General features: G+C 40.5%; 1 protein-coding gene across 17 annotated transcripts in view; it reads right to left on the bottom strand.

The window, feature by feature from the left end:
• LOC1281757 (heterogeneous nuclear ribonucleoprotein R) overlaps positions 1-12,196 on the bottom strand; it is a 54,519-nt gene that overhangs the window by 17,870 nt on the left and 24,453 nt on the right. For 16 of the 17 annotated variants that reach the window (XM_061652304.1, XM_061652305.1, XM_061652303.1 and 13 more), the window contains 6 exons: positions 7,007-7,142; positions 3,300-3,433; positions 3,077-3,205; positions 2,845-2,985; positions 2,664-2,770; positions 2,413-2,555 (listed from right to left, as the gene is read on the bottom strand). In XM_061652304.1, the coding sequence (XP_061508288.1) occupies positions 2,413-2,555; positions 2,664-2,770; positions 2,845-2,985; positions 3,077-3,205; positions 3,300-3,433; positions 7,007-7,142 (790 nt within the window). Of the gene's footprint in view, positions 1-2,412; positions 2,556-2,663; positions 2,771-2,844; positions 2,986-3,076; positions 3,206-3,299; positions 3,434-7,006; positions 7,143-9,212; positions 9,349-12,196 lie in introns of all 17 variants that reach the window. The other variant, XM_061652300.1, reaches the window with a different exon arrangement.

The following is a 12,196-nucleotide window of genomic DNA, read 5'->3' as shown; positions in this document are numbered from 1 at the left end:
AAATTAAGGAAGAAAATCTACATCAACTCATGCAATACACACACATTACTGCTATATCTCGATTATAAAGCTCTACACTCAAGTCAGGTAGACTTGGCCCGCCAGATTAATGTCATGGTTTGATCAATGATAAAGAGGTGGAAGTGCAGTTTAGCGATGCATGTCAGAAGAATAAATGGAACTATACGCTGCGCTTCTCCCGGGAATGGCTGTTGGTCTGCCCTTTGAGGTGTGCATGAGCACTTGCTTTGGTTATCTTAAAATAAGTTTAGCCTATGATTGAGCCACTTTGTGAACATTTCCTGTTGCATGTATGCTGCTGACAATAACAAAATTGCGATAATCACAGTGGCACAGAGTTCGGAAAAATCAGGGAAAAGCTAGGTACATTTGTGGGGTGAAGCCGGTTGCATCGAAACGTATTGAGCAGGCAAATTTTGATCGCGGCCTTTGGGATGTGCTACATGACGGCCCTCTACCGAAGAGCTTGCTACTTGTACGTTTGCTACAAGGGGATAGTAGTAGTGTATGGTGGGAAGAGCTGGACTAAGTTTACACAGGTTTTCGTTGACCATATCTTGACAACAGTATATTTACCTACGGTAACAACTACTTCTGTATGTTTGATTGCTCGTTTGGTTTGGTATGTATATAGAACTTACGCTTCTCATTGCAAAAGGTAATAATAAACAACAACAGTTTCTCGTTTAGATACTAGGTTTTCTGTTTGTTTCGTGTGTGTACAGGGTAAGAGGCACGGCTGTATACGATCGTAAAATCGATTTTTAAAAATCATGCACTATAGCGCACAACTGCAGTTTCCTTGCACACACAGTTGCATTACTATGGGGAAGGGGGGTTGTTATGCCAGAATGATGTAGGATTTAACTGATATGAAAGTTGTCGGGGAATATTTATTTACTCAGTCTATTGGGTTTGACCTTTACTTTGCACGCCCCGAAGGAGTATTCAACGCTTTATGCACGCGTTGCAAAAATAATAATCATCGCCGAACACTCACACGTTCACACAAACACACGCACGCAAGTATTTGAATCCAGTGGAAGCCACTAACGACGATGTGTATGTAAATGGGTGAGTTGGGATGTGTAAAAAAGCCACAGTATGATAGGATCAACGAAACAACAAGTTCAATGCCAGAGAGAACTGCAGTTTGGTAGTGGTGGTGGTGTGTGTGTGAATGCTATTTATCGGTATTTAAATTTTGTACATGCAAACGGAGCCTGTTTCTCAGGAGCACACAGTTGAAGTCTCGCCAAAAGAAATTACGCGAAACTGGATATAGGGTGAGGGAATGGGAGGAATCAATACTCCTTTCCGTAACTTTTTGTACAAACCCGCAACATGTATACGATTTTGGTAAATGTACACAACTCACAACTGGGACGGCGGTTCAAACACAAACTAAACAATAGGGCAATTAAAATGTACAAAAGAAAAGTTGGAAACTTAACAGAGAATTGAAAGGAAAAAGAAATACAACAAAAAGGAACGTAACAAAAACAAAAGATGTTCGGTTTTGTGATTTTGCTTTGCGTCACAACATAAAGAGTCTAAACGATTTAATTTGCGCTCAACAATGTTTGTGCTTTTTGCTTGATATTCCTGATTACAAATTTTGGATTATTTTGCTCCAATTGTTGAATCTTTTCTTTTCCCGAATGTGTGAAAGTTTTTGGTAGAGATTTGGGCAGTAGAGAGAAAATACAAGAATAATTTTGAAATCGTTTTGATATGGTGTTTTGTACAATTTAGCTTTTTTCTCGTAGGTACCACTACTACCAATTACGATTGATAGTAAGCTCACACACTCATTGGCGTAGGTTCCTGTTTCTATCTCAAATTTTGCGTTCTGTCAATCAGGGGGGTTGGATTTTGATTTGGTTTAAGCTGCTGTTATCTCTGATCTAGCTTATCTAATTTTCCATTGAAATTCATTTCTCATTTGGATCCCCGTTTTAGGTATGTGTGTGTCTGTGTGGGAACTGGGGAGAGAGATTGATTAACGCGTAAAATCCTAATTCGTTCTCAATTCGTACTATATTCTGGACCAACTTTGCTTTTGTTTTGCTGTTCGTTTACGTTTACGTTTACTAATTGGTTGCAGAAAACGGATGCAATGTTCTATATATTCATGTCCAATGTAACGGTCAATTATTGATGATTGCACAATCATACATAGGAAGATTCAAACTACGAATGAGGGTACTTTCTTCAACGGTATACAATTGTATGGTCAACAGTACTGGCCAATATTGTACGGCACAAAAAAGTACAGATAGATTGGTGTGTTTTGATTATGTGAAGAGAGACAGAGGATTTTGTTTTTTTTTTGCATCCTCCTGAATATAGAAAATGGGGTGTTGGTTGTTCGGGGAATGTGTCACTTACCGTACTCGCCCCGGCCGCCCATTGGGCCGCCCCGCATCGGAGCCCGTGGACCTCCCGGTCCGCTCGGCACTCGCATCGGTGGCATTGCGCCCGGCATCATACCAGCATGCTGCGGCGACATACTGGGAAACGATGGAACCGTACTGTGGTGGGTAGATAAGAAGGATAAAAGAAACATCGACCGGATGGGTTAGACAGAATGCCACATTGGTTGATCAGAAGGCGGAAGATGCTGATGTACTATTACTTACTTCACCAAACCTATTCTAGTTTGCAGAAACTGAGTCATGCGCCTTTCGCGGGCTCGTAGTATTTCTTCCTTTTTCTTTTTGTCGGACGGGGGCTTAGCTAGCGATACCTGGTGGATTTGGGGATGAAAGAACATTAGCAAGCCCTCCTTTTGCATTGGATGGTTGTCACAGTGCTACTTACTTCTATGTTGGATCCACCGACTTCTTTACCATCCAGATCCTTCATTGCTTTTACGGCATTGTCGCGATCCTCGAAGTGAACAAATGCGTAGTCTTTAATTTTCTTCACTCGCTCAACACGGCCGAACTGTTCGAAGCTTTCCTGTAGGAGATGATGAAGGGAATAAATAGCATTGTAAATAATGAGCCAGTGGCGGGAATTTCGGTAGCAGATAAATGCGGCGTAATCTTACCTTCAGTTTTTCTTCGCTCGTGTCTTGTGTTAGGTTTCGTACGTATAATACTTTGACCTTGCTCATCGTTTGTTCGTCCGGTTCCTCCTGTGGGTCTGCCCAGTCTACTATTATATCACAATTCCATACCTGAGGGAGGGAATGAAAAACAACAATAAAGTTCACAACTGCATGCAACGTCTGAGTCGCTCTTCCGCGTTCCACGCTGTTCCGTCGGCCATACCTTTATCCGTCCGGTGCCTAGTCGCCGCTTTGCCAAAGAGGCTGCCTTGTGTGATTCGTACTCGAGGAAGCAGAAGCCTCGGTTCTTTTTCTTGTCGTCTGGTGAGCTATAAATAATTACCTCCACAAGTCCCGCTGTAATAGTTTTTTTAGATAGCATGGTTTTTGTTTTTGTGTTGTGGTAGATTGTTTTCACCAGATCAAGTTTTCAATAATGATCATGCGGAAAAACGGGGTTGGAGTGGAGAATAAATAGAAGAAAATACAAAATATTAGTATCGATAGTCATGTACGCGCTTCGTCTTGGCAGCATATACGATTGTCTTAAAATGTATTCAAGACAAGGAGATTAAAAACAGTTTAGACTAGAGGTAAGAGTTGAAATTCTTCGTTTCCTAATGTTTTCTTTCACTGTTTTTTGTTTGTTTTTTCACTGCTTACTTCATCGAAGATCAGTGTGTTTTTTGAGTTATTTTTGTTTTGTTTTGTTTCAGTTGAGCATTATTATCATTAGAAACCAATTCGTGCCAATTGTTACGCCTGATTCAGGACGAAAACACACTGATGTGCCTATTATGAGCTAGAAGATACAAATCCATCAGTTCTGATCAACTTTCGACATACGAAGGGAGGAATCCGTTTGAATTTGGTTTGATTTTTGCAAACGGTTCCACGCTTTTGTTTTGAATCCAATATAATAACCTTTTGTTGGTTTGTTTGAATTAGCCAAATTCATTTGCCAAAATATACTGCACAAATTATACGCTATTATCAACCCGCTCATGAACTATGTATGGAGACAACAGGGGCACAGACTTAGAATTACTTAAGATTACTCTTAACATAACATAGAGAAAACCGTGTGGGAGTTCTGGCGATGGGAAACAATAAACATTGGAGAGTGACACAATTCAAATAAACATGGAAAGAACAATCTGTGTTGTGGTGTAGCGTTTGGAATTGTTGGAGATAGGTAAGAGCATAGTACTGGATAAGTAGAGCTGATGGGAAATTAAACATACAAAGTACATTGAAAACCTTTAGAGGGTCAGAAGAGAAGTAGTAAAACTGATTCGATCAGACGGGAGTTTGGGTAACATTGTTAAAGATAGAAATAGAAATAGGTAAATAGAGTAGAAGATAAGAGATAGAGAGAAGGAGGACAGAGCTCGAGGGGTGGTCTAAAAAAAAACAAAACAATAAACAAATAGGAGCAAAACATAATCATCATCGTACGCACGATAATTATGCTAGACGGAAAAGTAGGTCGAAGGAAAGCATTTTACAACACACCACTTGTAAACAAAACCAAAACAATTGGAACATGAACCAAATATCATAATCTACCGGCATTCAAAGCAAACTGTCTCCACATCTATAACACAACAACTGGTGCGATGGTGGTGGGGTTTGGCCGATAAATATGCTGTAATGTTAGAGAGCCGTTTCAGTTGAGTTTGTTTTCTTTGGTCTCCAGTCATTACACGTCGGGAACCAAATGATATAACCAGATGATACTTCCTCGAATGTAAGGTATGGCATTCGTATCAAATTTAGAGTGCAACCGAATTCATCAGTATCCTGTGGCAGGGTAGGGGACCATTATTTACGTGCGACTACATAGAGACGTTATCTAGAATTGGTTACCGATTTACCGGAAATGGCATGGCTGACGGTAGTACTGGGGGTAGTAGTGAAGGTGGGGTGGTTGTGATGATGGTGATGGGCTGGTCGCTACCATTTGAACACAGTTTTGCAATGTTTGGAATTTATACAGACGAAAAAGATGCAGTAGTCTAAGGTTGTTGGGCGCCAGATTGTTGATTGTTGATCCTCATCAGGGCGAAACACAGAACATTAACATCAGGGGAAACTAGGGGACGGTTCCGATTCATTCACAGCGGAGTCTTCGGTTGGTTTGGTACTGTAGCCAGACAATTCTAGGATTGCCGAAAAGGTTTTTCCAATTGAAAGCTTCTCAATCGAACATAATTGTGTTCCACAAGCAATGTCCAATTATTGCACTCGTATCAGATTGTCCAACAATTCCACACAGCGAATTGGGTAATGCCAGCGGCAGTGCTCGCTGCAGTGCGGGACTGGCGTTAATAATCTTGTTTTTGTATGATTTTGGCAAATGAATTTGAATATGTTTTTTTTTTTTTTTTGGGTTTTGTAAGAGTTTTGGTTGATTCTTTTTTCAGATGCTCTTTTATGTCGAAATTGTGAAGCTACAGAACTGAGGGGATGGAAATTTTGAATTTACACTAGTATCTTCCATTCCATTCCACTGCATCGTCGCAGAAAACAATTTCTACCTACTGTCATTTTGTTTCGTTGGCTAGTAGTAGTGGTAGTAGTAGTGGTGGTAATTTTAACAGTTGTAATAGTTTTGTGCAAACGATTTTCTATCTTTATTCTACTAGGATTTTGTGCCCGAATTATCACGTGCTTTTGGCGCATTACCGCACGTGATGATTCGTGCAGCTAATTCCGTGTTTGCAATTTGCAGTTTTAACAAGAAATTTCAAATTTTGCATACAAATTTTGAGAACACACACGCACAATAAACACATCAAATATAGGGTGACGTAGCATGAACGACGAAAAACCAAGTGAAGCAGGGGGCGCATATTATGTGAGCTAAAGGTGACGCAATGGATGCAAGATTTGGTTGGCAGCAAGCAAGGGAAAAGGGCAAGAGAAAGAAGGTTCGAATGCATTCCGCATAATCATTCTTTTTTCAACTCTGAAAAGTCAAGCACACAATTTTTATCACACAGCTCAGATACTCACACCACAGCAAAACAATAAGTACAAAAATCCAAAGCACGCTTACAACACACACACACACACGTGGCTATTAACGGTTGGTTTTTCGTCGTTCATGGTAGTATCCCAATTGCATGATCTTATTTATACCTTAATTCTGTACTTGTTGCAAAAAAAAAACCAATTGAATATAATGTGAATAAAACCAATTAAAAAGCATTCGATCCAATAAAAACCAGCAAAGAAACGGTAAAACAAAAACCAAACTATGGCAAATGCAATGAAACAAGAAAACAACAATCGAAAAATCCGACATGTGCCAATCCGATCGCCAATGGGGGTTGTGGGTGTGGTTTGTGATCTAGACTCGCAAGACTCGCAAAAGATGATTTTGTGAGCAGTCAGCGGACAGTTTAGTGTATTACGCTACAGATTGGGAGGTTGCGGGAGAGAGAGAGAGAGAGAGTTTTGGTAAGTTTGTAATTTTCCTGTAAGAAGATAGACAATGCATTTGTTATTGTTGTTTTCTCGAACAGCAGATTTTAGGGGTTGTTTTGTTTGCGTCTGAGATGCCAAATATACTCTACGAGCCGTTTGTAGTTTGAAAGGAGAAAATGAATGTAACAACAAAACCGTCGTGCTTTTTTCAAAAGTTATGCCAATTCCAAATTCTACCACACGCATCCAATGTTCAAATAGGCAACAGAACGTCAACATTTTCCTCTCGTCGTAGTTGTTGTGATGTTTTCTTCGTTTGGTTGATTTCTCTATTTAAGGTTGCGTTGTGCTCTACATATCTTTAGCTAGGTCTGGTCGATTTAGAGTTAATAATAAGCTGCGCTCTCAATCAATGTGTACACTAACTTTAATAGGAGAAACGAAGGGAAAAGTCTTATTCCCCCTAGTTCGGGGGGTTCGAACGTGGTTGAAACTTACGTGCATGTTTAGCAAATTCCTCTAACAACTCATCGCGATCTCTATTCTTAGGAATATTGCCGACAAAGAGTCGGTGATTGTTAAACGATATCGTGACACCAATCTTTTTGCCATTCCGAATTTCATAATCATTCAGCTGGAGGAGGAAGCGGATTATCGCGGTGAAGTTGGTTTTGGTTTTTATTGTTGTTGGTTTTGGAAGAAAGAGAGAGAGACAGAGATTTCATTCACTGCTGAGGTAAATAGATTGTTTGCTGCTTTTGCGGTAAGTTCTCTGGAGGCTTTAAGAAAAATACCAATATTATGTTGAACGGGTAGAGCAGAGGGGTGTGAGTTTCAGGGCGGGGGGTGGTTTACAAGAACTTTATTTCTAGCAGTGTACTGTTATGGAGTGCATATTTCGAAGCGATAAACTCATAAAATGATGGACCATGGAATGGATAAAGTAAAATAAAAATAAACACACGACATGACAACCCCGAGCGAGGTTGTGATAAAAGCAATTGTACATGTTAAGACGTTTATGCCAATGCGATAACAAAAAATGGATGGTTTGATAAAAAATCATAAGGCCGTCTGTCACGACATGGAAATGGATCGTGAGGAAATACTCTTAAAACAACGAAAACAAAACAAAATGGAATGGCTATGGAATGGTTTTATGGAATGGTAAGGATAGAGCTTTTAGCTGATGGTATTCTGCTGTCGATTGTATGATGGAGAGTAATGAGATGAGTGTAGAACGTAAATGTAAAAGCAATGCAATGCGAGATAGTAGTAGTAGTTGGTACAGAACGCGCACACCACAGTTGGCAAATTACTGTTTTGTGGTTCGAGCTTGGCGACACTTTAAATTGGTGTATACATCCTCTTTGGTTGCTTTATTTTTGTATTTGTATTTTGAATATAATGACTGGAGATGTGTGTTCACAAAGATACGCCATTAACACGAGAACGAATCGAAACACCAGATGAGTAGAATGGAAGCATAAAATACAGTCCATGAGCGAGAAACAACGATAACTGTTGTTAGAACACAATTATTGTTCATTGTTACACACAGATATGTTACGCAAAACAAGAAGAAACAGTGCATAAATAATCGTACAATCGTTAGAACGAAATGACACAAAACACATAAAAATTGCATTTAAAAAAATAAATCCTTTGTTGCAGTTGTAAATGCGACATGAAGGCAAGATGGATGTTTGACTGTGAACATTAATCACAAATTAGTGGTGGTAAATGGTCGATGATGATGATGTGTTGTGGTACGAGTGAGGCGAATAGGATGAATGTATGCTGCAGCGGATTAGAAACATATCGGCGATGAACAAAGTAACACAAAACACTGTACGCACTACCACTGTTGTGTGTGGGTGTAAGAGACTTCTTGCGAAGATACAAACAAAACCATTGGGCACTGGAGATGAGAATTTTAAGCTAGGTCGCTTTGGTCGATTGCCGATCGTAAACCGTGTGGAGATTCACTTTAACCCTTTTGAGCATGAAAGTTCTCAAGAAAAGCTGTTGGCTAGTAGAAGTGGTTGAAGTTGTTTGATGGAAAGAAACGATTATGATGTGTAGATTGGATACAGCAGTTTGCAAATGCAAAAGCTTGCAAGAAACCAAAACTAAGCATGTTTGACTGATTGAATGTGGCCTTAGAATGGAAAAGCTCACGATGTTATTTGCAATACGATCGTGATAGAAGCCAGCGATTTTAATAACTCTTCAAAAACAGTCACTCGTAAGAGATCCGCTTGAATATATTCAACTGTATTGTAAACTGTTTTTTGCGTGATCGGTTGTTCTCAAAATATTTTTGTGCTTGAAATTTCCGATACCATATATGGCCCCGGTGGCATCATAATTGTCGTCGTATGGTATAGGTCGTAACTGCTGAAAATAAGCATTCGCTTAAGACTTGAACGCGCGAGGCAATTCTTTACTATGTCGGAACCGGGCCCGTCACTGTAAACGGTAGTCATCGTTTCCGACTTTCATAATGCAAAATAATAATCCAAAAACATAGTAAAGAAAAAGTGTATAAAATGTAATAAAAACTCAACATTAAAAAACAAAACGGAGGAAACGAAGATAAAATATAAAACAAAGTAAAAGATGTTTAGTACAAGTAAAGAAGTGAAGAATAAAGAATGAATAAAAAAAACAAAGAAATAAGATAATTTTGAGCATGATTTACCTGTTAGTTTACCAAATTCATCTAAAATCTCTTCTTTTCCTTTAGATTTAGGTATGTTGCCTACAAAGAGGCGCAGATTCGGCACGCTTACATTTATTTTCAAACAATTGCCGGGCTTTATTTCATAATTATTGAGCTGTGGGGTAACAGATATGAAAAAAATAATGTGGTGAACAAAAAAGATGTAACAATTTTGACCGAATTGGTGTGCCCGGACGGATCCGGCATCAGACGGACGAGACCAATCAGGAGGCGTTGGGAGGTGTGGAGAAAATGTAGTCAGGGCAATAATATCGAGGAAGGGAGTTGGATGGGGAATAAATTTTGAACTGATTGCGTAGGATGGAAGGAAAAATGATAACCTAAGTGTGTCTAATCGCTTGTGTACAGATAAACGTAGTGGAAAGCAATTAGAGAGACGACGCGTCTATGATAATATACACATTCCTAAAGCGTAACTAATACAATCAATTATCAGTTGTGGTTTATCAGTTCACAGATAGTGGAGAAAGTAAACGTTAACAGTAAGATCTCGTCTAGGGAACTAGAATCAACTTTTTCAAACAATACTTACAATAGTAAGAGGAAATTCGGAAACAATTAATGATCATGCTTGAGTGAAATAGATAGAACATTCAATAATCCCAATAATCTAAAGAATTACTTTACACAATATTTCTAATTTTGCGAGGGGATATCTAACATTACACTGCTCCGTACCAAAGCGAATAGATGTTTTTGCATTATATGTAAAAAAAAACTTGTACGAAATATTAAGCTGTGTGTTGATGTTTGCATCATGTTAACGATCACATTTTTCTTCTGCTCCTGCATCGATAGACAACCATCTGGTAACACCATGGCACACGAAAACAGACAGGAAAGAAACGGATAATGTAGCTGCAGAAGCGGTGCAATCAACTGCACCCGGTCCAGAAAAAATGCAGCTGTATCCATCCAAATAAAAGCATTTATAGCCCCCGGCGTAGGTAAAAATGGCTCCCGGCAAATAAACAAAAAAGAAAATACAAAAGAACGGTACAAAAACCGATCAGCAATCATTTGCAATTCTTAATGGCCCCAAAACGAAAAAATAGGAGGCAAAATTGCAACACTGCAGCACAAATGACAGTGGCAACAACAGCAGCAGCAGCAGCAGCAGCAGCAGGCAGTGCACGGCAGTGACCCCGGCAGCTGTTCAGCGGGCCCGAGCCAAAGGTTGGGAGAAAGTTAGCGATCGTATGCAACCTTTCTCCTCGGAGGGTTCAGAGAACTGTTGCCACCGGAACCGATTACTAACGTATGGGGTTGTTGTGTCCACCAACCCCATACAGACACACCCGAGCACACACACACACGCGCGCGATAGCTCCGTTACTTTTTGCGTCTTCATCGGAAGTGCATGTGCATTTTAGAACAAAGGGGTGGGAGAGAAAGAGGAAAGCGGGTTGTTGGACACGCGCACATTTCCTTTCCTGGGCCGTAACGATGGCTTCGCACAGGCCTTGAAACACAGAAACGAAAGCAGTGGGGGTTCTATGCAGCATGACTGAACCGAAGCGTGTGCGTGTGTATGTGACGAAGACGGGGAAAGGGAGAAATGAAGGACGTTTTTGGATACCGTTATTTCATCAGCACCAGAGCACGCCCTCAAGAACGGGAAAGGATGCGGAAATCGTATTTGTTTCGGCTTGAATAGGTAGCGTCGTGGTAGCAGCAGCTGATAGTGGCAGCGGTGTTGGTGTGTGATCGATATCTTCCGCTCGACGCGTGGATCGGTGTGCGTCAAGAAAAAAGGGATCGCTCGCGCCCGATCCGGTTGGCATTAAAACACATCCTGTGCGACGTGTTGCTATGGGATTAATCATATTTTTGGACCATCCTCTTTGTGCCTTTCTGTTCCCCATATCTCGAGGCGTGTGCCATGCACGTGCACCTCACTAAATGCGGAAGACCGATACGTGGAGGCGAGTCGATGAAAGTGTGCTACATTGGTCGATGATCAACCGCGCCATGTTGCGGAGGGGAGCGTCGGATGCGTTTTTGCTTCTTAAAAGAGTGTTTTCGGTGGCGCAAGAAGCGTGGCAAACGACGGATCGGCCAGGTGCCATATGCAATTCAAATGCAACAGGATACAGATGGTGCGGCTCCATAGCTCATCCCCACACGCAACGGTAAAGAAGAGCAGTCAGCGGAGAAAGCAGCACGTGCTAGCCGTTTTCCCTTCCCAGGGTGCATAGCCATCTTGCAGAAAGTGCAATAGGCATGGAGGCGGTTGGAGGGATACACCAACAAACAAGTCAACTAACGGTATAGTACCGTTACCTCGATGCAAGGTTAGAAGGTCGTAAACGTCGTCCAAAATATAACAACGATATGTAAAAGTTAAACGATAGTATTGGAGTTTAAAGGAGAGTAAACGATCGAGTGAAGGTAAACATTCTAATACTATCAATTGTCGTGTACGAAAACACTGGGACGGATTTGTCACGAGAACCGTCAAAAATTCAGCCGATGAGAACCTTTCCTGTTCAATGAAGCTCAGTTAATCACCTCCGTTCGGTTATGATTTGGTTTGAGGGGCCGCTCAAAAAGATTCGTTTGACTTTTGTTCCAATCAGATTCCAATTGTTTTATTCAGCAGTGCCAAATGTTGGAGCAGGGGTGTATATGTGTGTGCTATATATGTTTGGTTTAATTGTGTGAAGCCGTAACACAAACAAGGGCAAGAGAGAGAGAGAGATAACCCACTGTAATGCTCGTTTTTTTTCTCTACCAGTAAACAACGACATACATTTAGATAACTATGAATAAATAAATACCAATCACCTCTACTCAACACCATCATTGTAAAACAGAAGTCCACCATTGCATAATGTTATAGGGGATATTTTTTGCTTTTGTCGCTAGCTTTTTTTTTTGTTTGCATCATTTGTTGCATCAATTTAAAGCATCAATTAACCGGATGGGTGAAAATTTTGCAC

Source organism: Anopheles gambiae, chromosome 2 (genome assembly GCF_943734735.2).
Source record: "Anopheles gambiae chromosome 2, idAnoGambNW_F1_1, whole genome shotgun sequence".
NCBI classification, from domain to species: Eukaryota; Metazoa; Arthropoda; class Insecta; order Diptera; family Culicidae; genus Anopheles; species Anopheles gambiae.
The sequence above is the reverse complement of the archived record's forward strand: the minus strand, read 5'-3'. Positions and strand labels throughout refer to the sequence as shown.